We start from the raw sequence: 17,390 nt of genomic DNA on the forward strand, positions 1-17,390 counted from the left end.
ATGTGTTTTGTCTCACTGACAGTTCAGTTATCAATATGCCTTCATCTCATTTAACTGTATAAATGAAGCATAACATTGACTTAAACTTTGTTTTCAATATAAAACAGACAGTAGCCTTGTGTCACGTCTGCCAAACACTTTCTAGACTTCGATTTCATTAATGCAAATTCCGTTTTTAGATGAAAATGCTAAGCATTCAAAATGTTAACCCAAGTCTAACAAGGTTAGCTTGTCTTGATGGTGACAGTAAGGTCATGGATTACTCATAAGTCAGGTCACCAATATTCCTGCACAGAGACACACCCACAGAGGTTTTACGCAACCACAAAGGAAGCTTATCATTGACAAAATGAGCAGTTTTGTTAACTGGGATTTCATTTAGATAAGCAGATGGTGTGAAATAACTGGAAAAGGCAGACGTGAACCAGTGACACTTGCTGTTGTGCATAGTCAGCACCCAGAGACTCACACTGAGTCAGCGAAAACCACAATATTGTCCATGTTACAGTCGACTTGACCATAAACCTTAAGTATTTACTTTATCTCAGCAGTGAGTCAGTGCTGATGAATTACTATTACATGTGTGCAACAATGTGCTTTTTCCTAAAGCTTGATATCTACGATCTATGTGAAATGATGTTGAAGCAAAATAAAGTCTTTATCACTGTACCGTTCAATAACCATCAGATTTCCTTTTTTTCTTACTCAAAGATGTAAATGCAAAATACTTCTTCAGGTGGTCCCTTAAATGGTGAAATACAAGAAAGAGCCTTTGAACACTAATTTTGAAGCCTTTTCCGTTTTCCAACAGATTTTCATCATTTAGTACCACAGAAAAAAAAACTCCTGTTAAAAATCTGAATCCTAAAACTTATACAGTAAGAACTTATTACTCTGAAGGTAATACTAATGTCAACATAGTGAAGTAAACTCTTCATTACCTGACACCTCTGCAGGTATACCCGCCAACTTCTCACAGAGGATGTAGTCGTTGGGGTTGATGAACGGCAGCTGCTCCATCATGGACTGTTTAGGAATCAGGTAGAGGACTTCTGCAACTTCACCATCTTCGATTATCGACATGCGCCTGACAGAGTTCTTCCTCTTCACCCGATCCAGGACGACCATTTCACTGCTGCGACTGGAGCCGCAGATCTTGCCCAGGCTGCTGAGGTTCAGGAGGCTTGACACGCTCATGTTGTCGAGACTTTCAGCCAAACAGTTGAGGCTGCAGACTGACTCCAGGTTAGAAACCATAAAGCAAACCTGAGGAGCCTTCTGTTGAGAGTCAGGTATTAAGTTGCTCTCTGAGACTTTGTCATTGACTCAGCGTGTGTGTGTGTGTGTGTGTGTGTGTGTGTGCGTGTGTGTGTGTTGTCTAACAGGCAGAGACTAACTCCTACGACACAAGCTTAAGAAGATTAAGTGAGGTATATTTTTAGGGTTTATCTTCACAGTAAACAGAGGATCCGAGCTCTAGGAAGTCTCTATCAGGTAACCTTCTTCCCTCCTTTCCAGTGACTTTGACTTGACACAAGTATGTCACCAGTTGCGATGCATTCGTCCGGTAAGCTGGTGATTGGGAAACTCTTTTAAGAAGATTAGAAGCCGCCCCTGTATTGTATCATCCAGCTATGCATGGAGGTACAATCATTTTATTCAAAGCTTCAGAAAAAGGTCACCATGTCTGTACGAGTCAGATATTGTCCGTCTGGTCCTGGTTTGGATTATGATTGAATACAAGGACAGCTGGACAGAAAATAATTCATCTTCAAAAACCGCAGAACCTTATAACCGCCAGACTATAAAAAGAAATGAATAAAAAAAATCTGCTATTCACTCTGCAGTCTCTTGAAAACGCCACATTCGACCTGGCACAGCATCAGGGACACAAGGTTGGCATCCAGCTACTACACAAGCACTATTTGAGGACTGCAGCATTAGATCAATTTAGAAGCTGTGTAATCTGTGTTTCACTGAATTCCCGTGTCAAAAACTACTGAAAGGTTTACAGTACAGTGATTCTATTAGAAAACAAGAGGAAGTAGACTGAAAGCACATGCAAAATCGGTATACTTTCTATAAAAATGCATGTTTTAACCAACAGAAAGTGAAACATTTGACATTAAGCTTGACTCCCCATCCTCAGATCTAACTGGAATAAATCATCAAAGCCTGGAGAATTTGTAGAAAACACTATATTACATCAGTATGTGTTTTGCAAATAGAAGAATCTATGCTGTAACATCACAGGACTGGAAGTGAATATTGATACAAATAGTGAAAAAGCAAACGGATCATTTCACACAGACTGTTCTTCATTGTTGGACGAGTCACAAATGTAAAAACACGTCATTATTTAGGAGACACAGACTTAGAAGGATGAGAGAAAGCCTAAAAGAAGCAGCTCTTCTTTGCTGTGCTGCTATTTATCTGTAGCTATTTTAATGACAGCTACATTCTTGCAGTTGTTGACAGTATGATGGATGTGATATGAAGTACTGTTATCTTGAGAACCTCCCCCAGATACCCACACTGGCTTACGAAAGAGGTGTGAGTATCTACTTTTTATGATTCCACGAAAAGGAAAGGTGGCAATGGGAAAAATTAGAGGAGCTTTGATAAAGGTAAGTGACATAAACCCAACAGTGGTGGACTCACTAATCTGTGGTTACTACAAAAATTGTGGTTTAAGCGGTGCACACAAATGTGTGTTGAGCTCCACCTAGTGGCTGCTGTGTGCTTAACATGATGGGATGAGGGGGAGGAAGACTGAACTCCAAACTCACAATCATTCCCTCCATCATTCCCTTTCGTTTAGCTTTGCTTTCATTTTAGCTGCTAAATGCTTCAATGTGTTCACAAACTTGTTGCTAACCGTGTCTGTCTGCAGTTTGATGCTGTGTCGGTAGTGTCTTTAGTTTTTAGAGCTTTATGTGTTGAAAACATTTGCCTCCCACGGCCAAAAATACATTTCAGAGCGGGAATCAAAACAGTAAAGTTGTGAGCTAGACGGCTAAACAATAAGCTGGAAGTCACCATGAAAGGTCCAGAAAGTCGAGGAGACTCACAGATTTACAGCTCACTGTTTTATAAGAAAGAAAATCATTAAAAAAAAAAAAAAAAAAAAAAGGAAATATATTTTTCTGACATGCATTTTTTAAAGAAAAAAATTCTTGAGTTATAATCAATGCCCACACCGTCAATTATGGCAGTTAAGTCAATAGCTAAGTGAAAACAAAACTGATATAACGTGTTTAAGATCAAACAAAATTCCAACAGGTTACAAGGATAGAAGTTTTGCTGACATTTTGTTTTGTTTCCCTTTTTACCCGTATAATTAAAAAAAACTAATTAAAAGAAAACACCCTGCAATACTTACATTGTATTGTGAATATTTAGTGTAACATGTATGTACAATTAGGGTGCAAATACTGCTTAACTGGAATTTATTTTGACTCGGAGTCATCTGTAGCATCCCTGTAGCTACACAGTGAGGAGAAGTGATGTGGCTTTAGTGACATCTGAACAGTCTAAAAACCTGGTACACACAGTCGCTTCAGAAAGTATTCAGGCTCCTTATTTTTTTGCATACTTTACTGTGTTGTAGATGTTTGTTTTTGATTTTTAAAAAGACAATTATTCACAAATCAAAACTTGAAATCCCTCATCTACCAAAGTATTCAGACTGTTTGCTTGCAGATCTCCAAACTGTGCTCAGATGCTTCCTGTTAGTTTAAATAATCCACCAGTGGTTTAGAAAAGGCACATCCGTGTACATAAGATCCCGTGATTCACACTGAACCATGAAAGCTAAGTAACTCTCTGACGAGGCACAGATCAGGGGAGGCTACGAAACCATTTCTAAAACTTTGAGTGTCCCCAACTGTATATTTGACCTGAGAGGGTATTTGTTCATTTATTGACACAAAATCTAAGCTAAACAGGCAAAACAACACTGGAGTGGCTTTAGGACAATTCTCTGAGTGGCCCACCCAAAGTCCAGACTTGAACCTCTTTGAACATCTATAGAGAGACTTGAAGATGGCAGTTTATAGATGCTTCCTATGCAAGTCAAATTTGACAGAATCTGTCAGGAAAAAATGGATAAACTGCATAAATCCATATTTGCGAAGCCTATGCAGACGTATCCAAGAAGGAGGAAGGGGCTTCAACGGGGTACTAAATTAAGACTCTGAAAACTTGTGGTAATAAGAGATCTCAATTTTTGATTTTTAATTAAAAAAAAAAAAAAAATCTAAAATCCCATTATTGATTTTCCATCATCATTAACTGACCATTGATTGATGAAAAACAAACGCAACTGTACAAAAAGAGATGAAGTCTGAACTCTCTGAGGCGACTGCATATAAAATTGGCTAAAAAGAGAGCAATAATCCAACATGGGCAGAGTGTTAAGATTAAAAACTCATGAGTTGATAGAAGGAGACCTGACAGCATCATCATCATCCTCGTCATTCTGCTCTTCCTCTCCCGGGTTGAGCGGCTCTCGGTCTGAGTCTCTCGCTGCCGGCGCCGACCTCTTGGTTGTCTTGTTCAGGGTCCCGCCCTGCAGGAAAACAAATATTAACTGAGCAAACTGTTTTTTGTGTACAATGAGCTTGAAAAAACAGAATACGTGAGAGTTTTTGAAGCCGTCCACAGCGACGTCTGACCTGTCTGTGATCAACGACATTGAGCAGCACTGAGGTCACGATGCAGCTGATGGTGTTGGCCAGCATGAAGATCATCATCCTCTGCCAACGCCACAACGGAATCTTAGTTTCACTGGATGAGAAACGAAGAAAGTGTTGCCATAAGTACAAATACAGCACAGAGAATCAGTGCACTGAAGCAATCTGAAGCATTTCCTACCTCGATTTGGTGCCTAATATCTGTCCAACAACTAGATTGGACACCCCGATCCCAATCATCTGTATGGAGGTGGCAAGGCCCATGGCTGTTCCCAGAGTGGCCTGAGGCACGACGAGGGGAATAGATGGCCACATGCTCGCCTGGAATAGACAGGAAAAGGTTTGATATGACACAGACTGAAAACAAGCAAAACTTCTAAGTTTCTATCATTTCATTACCACATTGAGACACTTTTGTAGAACAACATGAAATACAAATAGACACAACCTACTGCAGAAGTTATACGATCTAGCAAGGTCGATATGCAGGACTTTTTAAGTCATAGATACCCATCGTGTTAATACTGTGTATGATTGTTTGAACAGATGAACGTGAAACCTTCACACATCTGGAAATTGTACCACTGTCAGTCAAGATATCAGGAAGAGAATTGTGGATCGACTTCTTTAGAGGAAGCAGTGTGTCTAAGGTGTGCCTTAAAATACATCCACAGGTGTGCCTCCAATTAGCTCAAATGTTTTCAATAAACCTATCAAAAGCTTCCAACCCATGACATCATCACCAGGGCTTTCCCAAACAATCTGAAGGCATAGTGATCTTAGTGTATGTAAATTTTTGACTTTGAAGAAAGTAGTGAAAAAAATATCTAAAAAATGCTCTCTCTCATTATTCTGGCATTTAGCAAATAGAAATAATTTTGGGAATCCTAACTGACCTAAAACAGGAAAAGTTTAGTCACATTTAATGTCAGATAGTGAGAAAAAAAAGGTTCTATGTCTTTTTAGACAGTGTATGTATGTGGTTTCAACTGTATGTGTTAGAAGTAAAAGTGAGCTGGTTTCAGTCAAACTCACAGCAGCAAAGGAGTAGGTGACTCCCAGCCAGATGGTGGACACCAGAGGAGGGACAAAGGTGAAGGCCAGGAGTCCAAACACTGGCAGCGTGAAGATGGCACAGGCCAATGCAAAGACGCCCCGCAGACCCACGTAATCCTGAAATATACACAAGACAGCATCACAGGTTAAACTGGCTTAAATGTGTTTTCTTTGCACTCTTGCAGAATACTTCTGAACAGATCACAAACAAGATGCAGAGACTTACTATGAGAATGCCCACACTGGCTGAGAGGACCAGTGAGCTGTCATAAACGGCTCCCGCGATGTAGGCCGCCTCCTTCTGACTGTAGCCGTCGTATTTATCCTGAATGAATTTGCTGGACAGGAAAACAAGTGAAAGTAAGTAAAATGAAACTTGTTGCATTTATGCAGTAGGAGGACACTGATACCAGTTTGTTGATGTAAACAGAGTCAAAATGTATCGAAAGGAAATACTGGTTTCTGTTTTCAGATCAGCTGAATTTAGAATAGTGAAAAAGATCACAAGATAGAAAACTGGAATCAGGTAGGTGGGTAAAAATGAACTATGGTGCTTTTAATAAACAACTGAAGCCTTTTGAGATTGTTTTGATTGATAGTTTGCTCTACTTGTCAGTCTTGGAATACGTAGATAACACTACTATTATTAATTTATTAACTACATCATACATTTTTGACTATGAAATACTATTTACACTATGGCTCGTCTGAATAATTAATGGGTTTAATTCACTAAGAAATGTGCATCTATCTTGGCCAGTATGTCACTGTTAGTACATTATTTTCCATCTTGCATCAGTCCAGAGTCGTAACTAAACCTTGACTGACAAAGAAGATAATCATGTTTCAAAGTCAAGGAATGACATCACGTCTATTTATAATATTGTCTGGAAGTGGCTGCAAGCAAGACACATACAGACAGACATAACTTTACTGTTATTTTCTGACTTGGAACAGAAGGAGCACAAGTTTACCTGTTTGCTGATCTTGTAATTTAATTTTAGTGTGTCCCTTTTTTTCTACACAAGTAGAATCTATCTACACAATTCATGTGAATGATGTGTACAGTACTGGCCTTCAAGAGTCAATTTTTTAATTTGTGTCCATAACTCTACCTTGCATCTGCGATGAACGGGAAGATGCCGTTGTAGAAGAACATGATGGTGAGAACCAGCAGCCAGTATCTTAGCGACAGGAGCTTCACATCCTGAATTCTCTGCACACACAGAAACAAATAATGTAGCCCTCACAAACACTACAGAACAAACTGTGTACACATGACTACAATATTAATGTTTCCACTTTAAGAAAAGGTTGGCTACTTGATAATGAGGCTGGAATTGGATGCCTATTAAAGGATTCTGTTCGTACCACTTTGCGGGACTCTTCTTGGATGGCTCCATCAAGACCCAGCTGCCTCATTCCAATTTTGTCCAAGGCACTGACTATGATAGCAGAACTAAAGCCCAGCACACACAATAGTGCTCCTAGAAAACAGAGAAAAACATTCAGTGCTGGAAAAGAAACACCTGCTTCAACACTGCGCAAGACATTTCTGTCCCTTCTTAACCTACCACCCCAGAGCGTCCACTGCATGCCATAGTTTTCTTCAAACTTCTGGGTGAAGAAGAAGTTCAAGACTGAACCCAGACGAGAGAAGGCCAGCGTCAGACCGAAAGCCAAAGCCAGCTCCTTCCCTTTGAACCAGAAGGCTGTGATGCGGTTCTGAACAACTAATAAGGTGGCAAAAGAGAGAACGTTTAGGAACATTTCTCAGAGTTGACATCACAAGGAGTATACATGCATATATATATATATATATAGATATATATAGAAGGTGGCCTCACTGGTTAGCGATCCGTTGCCTGATCCAAACAACAGGCGGCCTGTGAGCATCAGAGGCAGCAGATAGGGAGTTCCTTTGAAGTGGGAACCCAGCGCGAACAGGGATGAGCCCAAAACACACAGAAAGGAGAACAGAAACACCCCGACTGCAAAAAGAAGCAAACATAAATCAATTTACCAGTTTCTGTCAGTTGTTTGCTTGAGCAGGTGTGCAACGCAGATATAAGCAGACTTACAGCGGTTTCCTAATTTGTCAATCAGGAATCCGGCCATGATCACCACCACTGCATTCCTGTTGATAAGAGAGAGAAGCACCAACTGTAGCTCTCGTCTGATTTATCAGCATTTGTACAGTGCAGTCAATGTGTGAATGTGCTTACGTCCAAGCGTAGATGGCATAGAGAAGATTGTACTGCTGAGGGCTCATCCCCAGTCCCTCCACACAGTCCACTGTCCCATTGATCACCGTTGCATTGGTACACGTCAGGTTCTGTCACATGAGGACAAACCAATGATGAAAGTTCTTCTCTATGTAGCCACAAATGCAGAACAGACTTTGGACTTTTAACACTAAACTACAACAATCATGTCAGTAGATGCAGAGAAATCACTGATCACTGACAGCATCTCTAAGCTGACCCTCTCTGTGGCCTCTCACTCACCCCTTGAAACTGATCCTGCAGAACACTGGGGATGTCGAAGCAGAAGTAGGAGCCAAACGTCAGCAGACAGTTAAAGAAGAGCACCACGAAGCGATAATACGCTGTAGCAAGAACAGAGAGAACAGCGTCAGGGATTGACAAACAATGTTAACACAAGTGAATATTTCAAGCTCAGGCTGCAGCAATTAATTGATTGGTTAAATTAATCAGTAACTACTTTGACAATTCATTAATCACTGTAAGTGATTTTCTAAGAAAAAAAAAGTCAAAATCCTTTGATTTCAGCTTGTTACATTAGAATATTTCCTGTTTTCTTTACTCTTTTATGACAATTAACTTAACGTATTTACGTTGTGAACAAAACAACACATCTGAGGTGTCATCTAGGACTTTGGGAATAGTTTGTATCATTTTCTGACACTTTATAAACAACTAATCAGTTAATTAAGAAAATAAACTGCAATTGTTAATTAACAATTAAAATAAAACTTATTTGCAGCCACATATCAGTTTATGTTCTTGTTGAAACTTCAATTGAATTTTATATTTACGCAATATCTTCTATCTCATATGAAAAATATCTGAGCACTTGAATGGAAACTCTTCTATGTGTCTCTTGTTAATGCTTGGCTTTAACAAAGTGTTTATGAAAATCCAAATTCACTATAAAGCTTTAAATGTCCCTTGCAGATATGCTTTACAATATAAAAATACTTTCAGTAATAAAGCTGCAACTAGAGATTATTTTCACTTTTGATTATATTCTTAATTAATCAGTAATTAGTGGTTTAGTAGAAAATTATGAATAATCATGATCAGTGTTTTCCAAAGGACAAGATGAATTCTTCAAATGTTTTGTTTTGTCCACAACCGGAAAAATATTTAACCAGAAAAAAAAGCTAATTGAAGAAAAAATTAGACAATCAGAGAATTTGACTTCATTTTTTCTTTCAATATTACTCAAATTGATTAATGTCTTATGAAAATAGTGCGCAATTAATTTATTGGTTGGCAGCTAACTGATAAATCACTGAAGCTCTTCTCAATAATAACTCAGATAACACTGTCATAATTAAATTGAATTTAATCATTAGTACTCTACACGGCAAAGGCAACAAATCCAGTAAGAAAACTTCAATTTCTGAGTGTTGGGAGGTTTAAAGAAAATATTTCTTTTAACTCAGTTCAGTGGAAAATTTCGTGTTGACCTCAAATACAAAAACACACAAAACAGCTGAATGAGCTCAGAGCTGGTGAACGACTAAGCGAAATAAAAGAGAGCATTTTCTTTGTAATAAATCTGACAAATCATTAAACAACTTCCCTCCTCGGTCACATGAGCTTTTTTAACGACTCTTAAAGCACAAACTGCTGAGTTGGTCCTTCGGTGGCCCCATTTTCAGGGAAGTGTGTTGTCTGGAGGTCTGTTAGCTTAGCGAAACGTTGTTTTTGAGAAATAGTACAACTGTGAGACGTACCTTTCTCTGCCGGCTGCACCATGGTCAGGAATAAAGTGCTAGCTGTAAAGTGAAACGTCCAAATCACATCCTTTGCTGTTGTTTACATGAGCAGACGGCTGTAGCAGGTTAGCAGGGTACGTTCAGCTGCCTACAACTGTGCTGGCTCCCACCAGACCGCTGCTCTTAAAGCTACATGGATGAGCCCGTCGCCATAGCGATGTATACGTCATGACGCAGCGCGCAGTTTGGAGATCTGCGCAGGAATTGTACTTCCTGAAAACTTTATTGACAACTTTTCTGTCTTTCAACAATACGTTAATTATTAATTTTACACAGCTGTGTATATTTATATAGAACATTATGTGGAAAAATATCCAGCAGAACACAACAACAATATTTTGTCAACAGAAAATTATCTTTGTATTCTCAAGTGTTTTAAAGAACATACACTTTTGTTGTTTTTATGACATTTTAAAGACCATATAAAGTCTGGAAGCAAAATATAACTGTAGCCGTTCTTTCAATAAATCAACACATTTAAGAACTTTTATCAAATCATCAAATATATTATCTTTGGGGTTATTTTAATAGTCTAAATACACAATGTAGTGCCAGCAAAAGAAAAATTTATATTGTGTGGGCAGTCTGCATGCTCAGACTGCACAATCAATACATTTAAAATCAAAGTTGCGTTCGAAACAATTCAAATAGCAAATCGCAAAAGGTTGAAATTTAGGATACGCATTATGCAGCACATTGGACTCATGTTTAAAATTCACGTGTTAAATGTTTTACAAATTCACGCCATCCACCTTGTGTGACTTTTGTGCTTTCAGTGCTTCATCACATGTTTTAAATCCATTACACAGTAAATGTTGAAGTGAAGATTGGCTTTAAAAATGCATGTCAGGAATAAAATTACAATATCGATCAGAGAAATCTAAATTAGACATTGTTCCCAAATATTTCAGCCTGAGCACATCTTCCATTTTTTTGTACTAACTGAACTTGAATGACATTTTTCAGTTAAAGTAGAAAATGTTCTGCTTGTGTTTACATATAGTCAAAGTTCAACTTACACCCATGCACGCAAACTCTGGAATATAAAAAATGGTATCACGCATAAAAAATTAATTTGCCGATCAAATCCTTCTGTCAACATTTAAGTGAGATTTCACTTAATATAAATGCTCAATAATAAAAAACTATGGAGGAAAAAATATCCTAACAGTCACAATAGTATCAACCAAAGGCATCAAAATAGCAATTATAAGTTGCGATTGTTTGATTACTTTAGTCTGACTCTGTAGCTTCATTAGAAACCTCAATATTTGATCATTGCACATTATAAGTAGAAAAGGCCTGTAACAGACCACCCCTCCATTCACCTAAAGGTGCTCTTGGACAAAACTGTGATTGAACTACTGATAAAACTCTAATTAAATCACTGACAAAACACAAAGTCAATCATTGATGAAACGCTGACTCAGTCACTTTTCTGGAGGTCTAACAATACCTGCATTTCCTGAGGAGATCGATGAGAAGGTGGAGAGGATTTGGGGTGATCTTCTCCAACTTCTGATCCATCGAGAGCATCTTCACCAGCTGGATCTCTTGAGGTACAGTAACTGGACATGAGCAGATCAGGTAAACAGTGCAGCAGGTCACCAGAGTAACCCAGCAAATCACTGGTACCCAGCTTCAATCCATAAAAAGACATTCAACATAAACACGGCCTATGCAGAGATCCCAGAATTAGCAGAGAACCACCTTCTCAAACTGTGGACTGTTCTGTCTCCTGCCCTGTGGGAGGCGCTGCAGGAGCGTCACAGTTTGCACGACCAGGCTCAGAAACAGCTTCTTCCTCCAAGCTGTCATCCACCTGTTGACTTCCAGGGATGTCTGTCTTTGCAATAATGACATATTTACATACCATAGAAGCCTATATGATACTATAACTAAAGGGCAATTTACATTTGAAAATGAGAATGAAACTTTACTACAGCATTATGATTCCCCCAAATATGTATGTTTTATTTAAGCAAAAAATGAAAAGGTAAATGTATTAAATCCATTTGCACTTTTATTTTCACATACCTGCATGGGCGTGCTGTGATCACATTAAAATAAAAATGAAAAAGGCATTTGACAGTTCATTTTATTGTCAAAGACTAAACCTGCTGTACAGTTGACAATATTCAAGTGCAAAATGCTTTTTCTGAGAGCAAAGGTGAACAAGAAAATTACGTTTTACCTGATGAGAGTGCTGACAGATATCATTTCACTTCAATTGTTCCTTTTTTTTTTTTAATTAAATGACAAACGCTATTGCTGTTATCATTTTTAAATTGTTAGAAATCTGCATTTTAATTATAAATTTGACACCAAGATAGGATGGTGACGTGTAAAAGTAGATGAAAGAGATTGATTGCTTGTTGAATTTAATTATGGTTCACTGTACAGCAGGTTTAGTCGTTGACAAATAAATGTCAAATGTCCATTTAATTTTTCTTTTAACATGGCCACAGAAACATGAAAATAAAAAATGGAAATTGAATAGAATCATTTTGATGTTACACCAATAACACATACATGTGTGGCAAATTATGATGCTGTTTTTAAATTTAAGTGATCATGTAAATAAAGTCTGCAGGAGGCTTCCACACAATACTTTTGCAGAACAGAGTATTCTCCATAGCCTGTATGATGCTGCTTCATTCATAAAAATTGTTTTTCTTGTCTTGTGCTTGTATTTATATTTGTGTCTTCATCTTGATGTATGAAGATGTAACTCTCCTCTTGTACTAATGATAACACATTTGAACTGAACTGATCAGTGACTTTGCACTGAGATTTAATCCATTTATAAACAGCAGTTGTGTCAGCTGGTCTGTCGTCCACCTGGCGACAGCTGCTGTGTCTCTCTGCCTTCTGCTGCGTCTCACAACAGACATCTAATCTGCTCTTAGGTTGGGTTCATAACATAAAGGGGATTTAAAGGGTTCTGGCCTGGAAAAATGGGATTATATCATGCGCGTTTTGGCTGGTTTGTCCCTCAGCGGACACCGTACAAACATTGCTGCTCCACTCTGAGCCTTTAAGGTTTGAGTGTTTTTATAAATCCTGCTCTGATGGGTTTTGGTTGAGCGTCAAACATGTGAAATGTCTTTGCTGCGAAGAGCTAAAACGTGGGAAATATCGGACTCTGAAGGCAGCGACGCTGAAACTAAACCCGATTTAAACCCCGAGGTGGCGACAGAGACAAAGGAGGACCAGAGTTCAGGAGACCAGAACAGAAGTGTCCTGCCGGCAGCAGCTGGGAGGCAGTCTGCTCCAAGTCTGAGTCCTCCGAGACCTCAAGGATCCGGAACACCGAGTCCGACGAGAAAACGGCGCACAAAGGAGGAGATAGAAGCGGACAGACAGAAAGCCAAGGAAAGAAAGGAGGAGAGGGAGAGACAGAGAGCAGCCAGGGTCCAGGAGAAGGAGGAGAGGAGAGAAGCTGCCGAGAGGCTCAAGAGTCTACGGCCGGAAAACTGCCTCAAGTGTCTGACGGTCCGCCTGGATCCAGGTATCCTGTGCTGCCTTCAGGGGCAGTGGGAACTTTAGCCTTCAGTCCTCTGTACAGGGACAACTGGTCCACAACTTTGGATCAGTTGGATTTCAAAAAGAAAAACAAATATGCTGATGCTATACCACAGATATTGCAGTACGACAACAAGATGATAAAAGGGCTGCTGATTAAATGTAAATATTTAATTACATATTTAACTTTTAATTAGAAGGAATCCTAACAGTGGTGGCAGTGGTGTCATTAGGCAGCACACTGTTTAAAAAATAAATAAATAAAAATAATCAAGCAGCAAAGACACAAAATCGTTTGTTAAAAATGTTCTGATGAGCAAAAACTGTAAAAACAATTAAAATACCAAAATACCTTTGCAAAATAGTGATATTTTATCTCATTTAAATACAGTAGAACATGGAAATTCTACAGTCACATTTTGTAAAAGAATTAATTACTATTTGTAAAAAAAAAAAAAGAAAAAAAAAGAAAGATAGTATCTGTAATTTGACAAAAAATTGGGAAATAACCTTAAAAATTTTCTGTCCTTTATATGCAAATATTTATCAAATATCTGTAAAATACTAATGTTTTTTTGGCTAATTCAACTACAGTAAAAATAGTTAAATATTCCAGTCAGACACTGTAAAAGATCTTTTTTTTTTCTATAAAAGTACAGATATTTGATGTTTATATAATACAGGACTGATGTACTGGGATGCTAACAAGGGGCTTAAAACATAAACAATAACTGGCGAATAATTGATTTAAATTTTTTGGCTTTTAGTTTAGATTTTAAAATCAAACAACAGCCCACAAAAATACTTTTGCAGCTGCACACTTGGGTTTATTTTGCTCCTCAGATCAACAGCATGACTCCATGTCCGATTGTATTAATGGCCTAGAAACCTCAAAGTAACATTTTCCACCTAAATGCATCATCTGTCACATTTATGACTTCTGCAATGATGAAAATAGGCTGAAACAATGTATGGGCAAACACAAATGTGTTCATCTACAAGCTGTTCTGTGCTTTTCCGCAGCTCTTCTGCAGCAGGATGGCTCAGACATCTTGCTGGACACCTTGGCTGCCTTTGAGTGGAGGTTTAGTATTGAGAGTCAGCAGCTTTCTCACAGCATCACCTGGACCAGAGACTTACCTCAGGTAAGCAGGTCAAGCCTCTGAAATACAGACCAACCTGATTTAGGTGCACGTCTGCTTTCTTCCATGTGTCACCAGCATCTGGAAAATAAATACAGTTAACATCTCTGGACCTTTTACTTTTATATGTGGAGGATGTAGGATGAGATGTCTGGATTCATTTAGACTGCATTTAATTTGCTGCACTTCTCCTGACAGATCCTCATTTTTTCCACTGAATCGTTACTGCTTTGACTTTAGCAGGGAGAAGATGTGTCTGTGGAGGAGGAGCAGGTGGTTCTGGTCCTGGGTTTGGCTGACTTCATGGACATGGTGATCTCTGTGAAAAGAGTAAGCTTTTTTATAAACTGAGTTGTTATTTGTACATTGTGGTACTTTCCCTACTAAGATCTGAGTATTTTTTTTCCACCACTGTGCACTGCAGATGCTAGACAGCGAAGGGGAGGAGACGGAGAGGGGGTCTTTCCTGAGTCCCCTTTTGGAGTGTCTGAACCGTGATGCCCAGAAGGTGGTCACTCTGTTAGTGATCGAGTCAAATTACAGGTCAGTGTATCCGTCTGGGGCCGATTATGGGCAGAGAGTTCATTCTTTCATCACTTACTTCATCATTTTAATTCTTTATTCTGTGTAGTGATACAACACTCATTGCCTGGTGGGTTTCATTTAAACATTATGTTCTAACAGACTGGTTTACCAACAGCATAAATGCTTGTGGTGAGCATCCACGAGATGAGATGCTTCAATCCAAGTTAGGGATGAAGAATGTGGACATTGAGGAGGTCAGTTTACTTTGATTCTCTTCCTTTCTGAAAATAGTAGTCATACAGCAAAGACTCATGGTTTTATATAGAAGGACTAAACATCACACTAACACAGGAGGGTTCTATGTGGGCAGCACATCATTTATCAAAAAGTTTAAAGATATGGGAGGACATTGTTGTTTTTGTTTGTTTTGACATTATTTTAAAAGTTAAAAACTTCAACCACAACAACAAGCTTGGAGACAGTGTGGAGCATGGATGCTAATCGAGTATTTTAAGATAATGTATTCCTAACATTGAGGAAGGTACGAAATCCATAAAGATATCAGAGTACTTGGTGACATAAAAAAGGATGCCGTCGGCAAAAATCCATATCCTATGATTTTATATAAGTTCCTCTAAAAATGTCTTTCAAGTAGCTCCACACTGTTGCTTTACATGAATATGCAGACCTCCTCACTCGCTGCAGGTCGAGCACACCAGCTCACCACCAAATAAGTTCAAACACTGTAAAACTTCTCTGCGCTACACAATGGCAACTTGTAATGTGAAGTTATTCAGCCATACATGTTTGAGTTTGTGTTTTTCATGCTGTCATTGACTCAAGGTGGAAATGATCAGCGGTGGCACTGACTGCTTATTTTGCTCACAGTTTATAACATTACAACATTAAAACATAACCATTAAGGGAGAAAACTTGATTTTCACCAGAGGCGATCTTTAACGTTTTAACTGCTGTCCTTCCAGGTCCTTGTGTACCTGCAGCTCTGCAAAAATATCTCACTGGTCTTCTTGGATGGCTGGCAGGACGTCACTGATCATGTTTGTGCCGTCACCAAGGCCTTGTCGAAACGCCCTTTCAAGTATGTGTCACAGACCACCTCCATTATCCTTTAAAGCCACTATTCTCTACTTGCTTTCTAACTTTAACCCTTTATGAGCCAAGTGACCATATTTGGTAACTTCCTTGGATGTTCAGTGTGTCCACCCTGTGCCTCTCCTTGAGGTTGAAGAACCATGTGGGCTTTGATTTAATTTTTATGCTTGTGCCAATGTCACTACCTTATGAAAAATGTCACCACACAAATGTTCCAGACACTTTATAAACGCTTTGTTACTGGTTTGAATTGAACTCCACTTTGATTTATCGTTTGAGATCAGTGCCACTAATACCACTACCCCAAGAAAAATGTTACTGAATGAACTCACCAAGCACTTTATAAATACTGTGTTACTGGTTGTGTGTCATTACCTCAAACTAAAATGTTTCTAAATAAATGTTTTTTGCAGTTTGTTACTTTTTATTTATTATAAATTTTCTTTTTAAAACTGTAGACGGGCAAGTTACCATATATGGTAGATTTATTAATCTTGATTTGCCACATTTATTTATGTATTTTTTTTAAGTCACAAAAGTAAAAATATCTTGAATTATGCTTCAGTAACACCCTAGAGTTGAAATTGTCATTTTCAAAGTATTTCAAGGAGTGCCCTATAAAGGGTTAAACCAGACAAACTAGTACCTGACTGCTTTCCCTCACCGTAGACTCCTGACAGAGCGAGCAGAGCTACCTTTCTGCGTGGACGGTTCGTGGGCCAGTGGGGTTCGGGTCGAGAGGGACGGCTCGGGGCTGGTTGAGGTCTGGAGCAAACAGATCCAGCAGCTGAACAGAGTGAGCCCTGCTGTGGCCTCCGCTGTGACCGCGTCCTACCCGTCTCCTCAGCTGCTGCTGCAGGTAGATCTGAGCGCACCTTTAGCAGAGCAGGATGATTTATAAGAACGACTGTTACATTTTGTTGTCGGTTTCAGGCTTACCAGAGCTTGGCGTCGGAGGAGGAGAGGAAGGGGCTGCTGGCTGGTCTCTTAGTGAAAAGCGGAGGCAAAGAAAGACGCATTGGACCGGAGATATCAGCCAGAGTTTACCGCTGCGTCACGGCCCAGAACCCCCAGCTGGTCCTGGATTAGTCTGCTTGCTTGAGATGGAGATAGAAGGATGAATCATGGTTTCCAATGACACTTGGTCACCACTTGGATGCGAATATGTTAATGTTTACAAGCTAAAAATACTTTTGATATCATGTTCACTGTCGAGGAAAGCACTATTTATACTGAACAGATTCAATGAAGAGAATATAATAATGTAATATATTTTGGAAAATAAACAATTCTATGACAGTATAATGT

At 39.0% G+C, this 17,390-nt stretch overlaps 2 protein-coding genes and 1 long non-coding RNA gene across 4 annotated transcripts; 1 reads left to right on the forward strand and 2 right to left on the reverse strand.

Annotated features, from left to right (window-relative positions):
* Positions 1-2,180: 2,180 nt before the first annotated feature.
* Positions 2,181-9,857, reverse strand: mfsd1l (major facilitator superfamily domain containing 1-like). The gene is made up of 13 exons (XM_008305115.1): positions 9,736-9,857; positions 8,258-8,358; positions 7,976-8,085; positions 7,832-7,887; positions 7,598-7,741; positions 7,325-7,483; positions 7,122-7,237; positions 6,866-6,966; positions 5,977-6,088; positions 5,730-5,867; positions 4,876-5,015; positions 4,677-4,788; positions 2,181-4,570 (listed from the first exon to the last, which is right to left on the reverse strand). The coding sequence occupies exons 1-13, from the start codon at positions 9,755-9,757 to the stop codon at positions 4,430-4,432; spliced, it is 1,452 nt and encodes a 483-aa protein (XP_008303337.1). The 5' UTR covers positions 9,758-9,857; the 3' UTR covers positions 2,181-4,429.
* Positions 9,858-12,394: 2,537 nt separating this feature from the next.
* On the forward strand, positions 12,395-17,384 carry eme2 (essential meiotic structure-specific endonuclease subunit 2). Of its 2 annotated transcripts, none has more exons than XM_008305116.1 (8): positions 12,395-13,288; positions 14,326-14,447; positions 14,685-14,774; positions 14,869-14,987; positions 15,145-15,223; positions 15,953-16,068; positions 16,752-16,941; positions 17,016-17,384. In XM_008305116.1, the coding sequence occupies exons 1-8, from the start codon at positions 12,880-12,882 to the stop codon at positions 17,169-17,171; spliced, it is 1,281 nt and encodes a 426-aa protein (XP_008303338.1). In that variant the 5' UTR covers positions 12,395-12,879; the 3' UTR covers positions 17,172-17,384. The 2 variants fall into 2 exon arrangements, with proteins under 2 accessions (XP_008303338.1, XP_008303339.1); XM_008305117.1 differs by having other exon boundaries at positions 14,688-14,774.
* Positions 13,303-14,703, reverse strand: LOC103374949 (uncharacterized). Its single transcript, XR_521167.1, has 3 exons — positions 14,631-14,703; positions 14,443-14,525; positions 13,303-13,362 (listed from the first exon to the last, which is right to left on the reverse strand). It is a non-coding gene; the product is annotated as an uncharacterized LOC103374949 (long non-coding RNA).
* Positions 17,385-17,390: the final 6 nt, after the last annotated feature.

The sequence above is a fragment of the Stegastes partitus genome, unplaced genomic scaffold, assembly GCF_000690725.1.
Source record: "Stegastes partitus isolate 25-593 unplaced genomic scaffold, Stegastes_partitus-1.0.2 Scaffold2411, whole genome shotgun sequence".
NCBI classification, from domain to species: Eukaryota; Metazoa; Chordata; class Actinopteri; family Pomacentridae; genus Stegastes; species Stegastes partitus.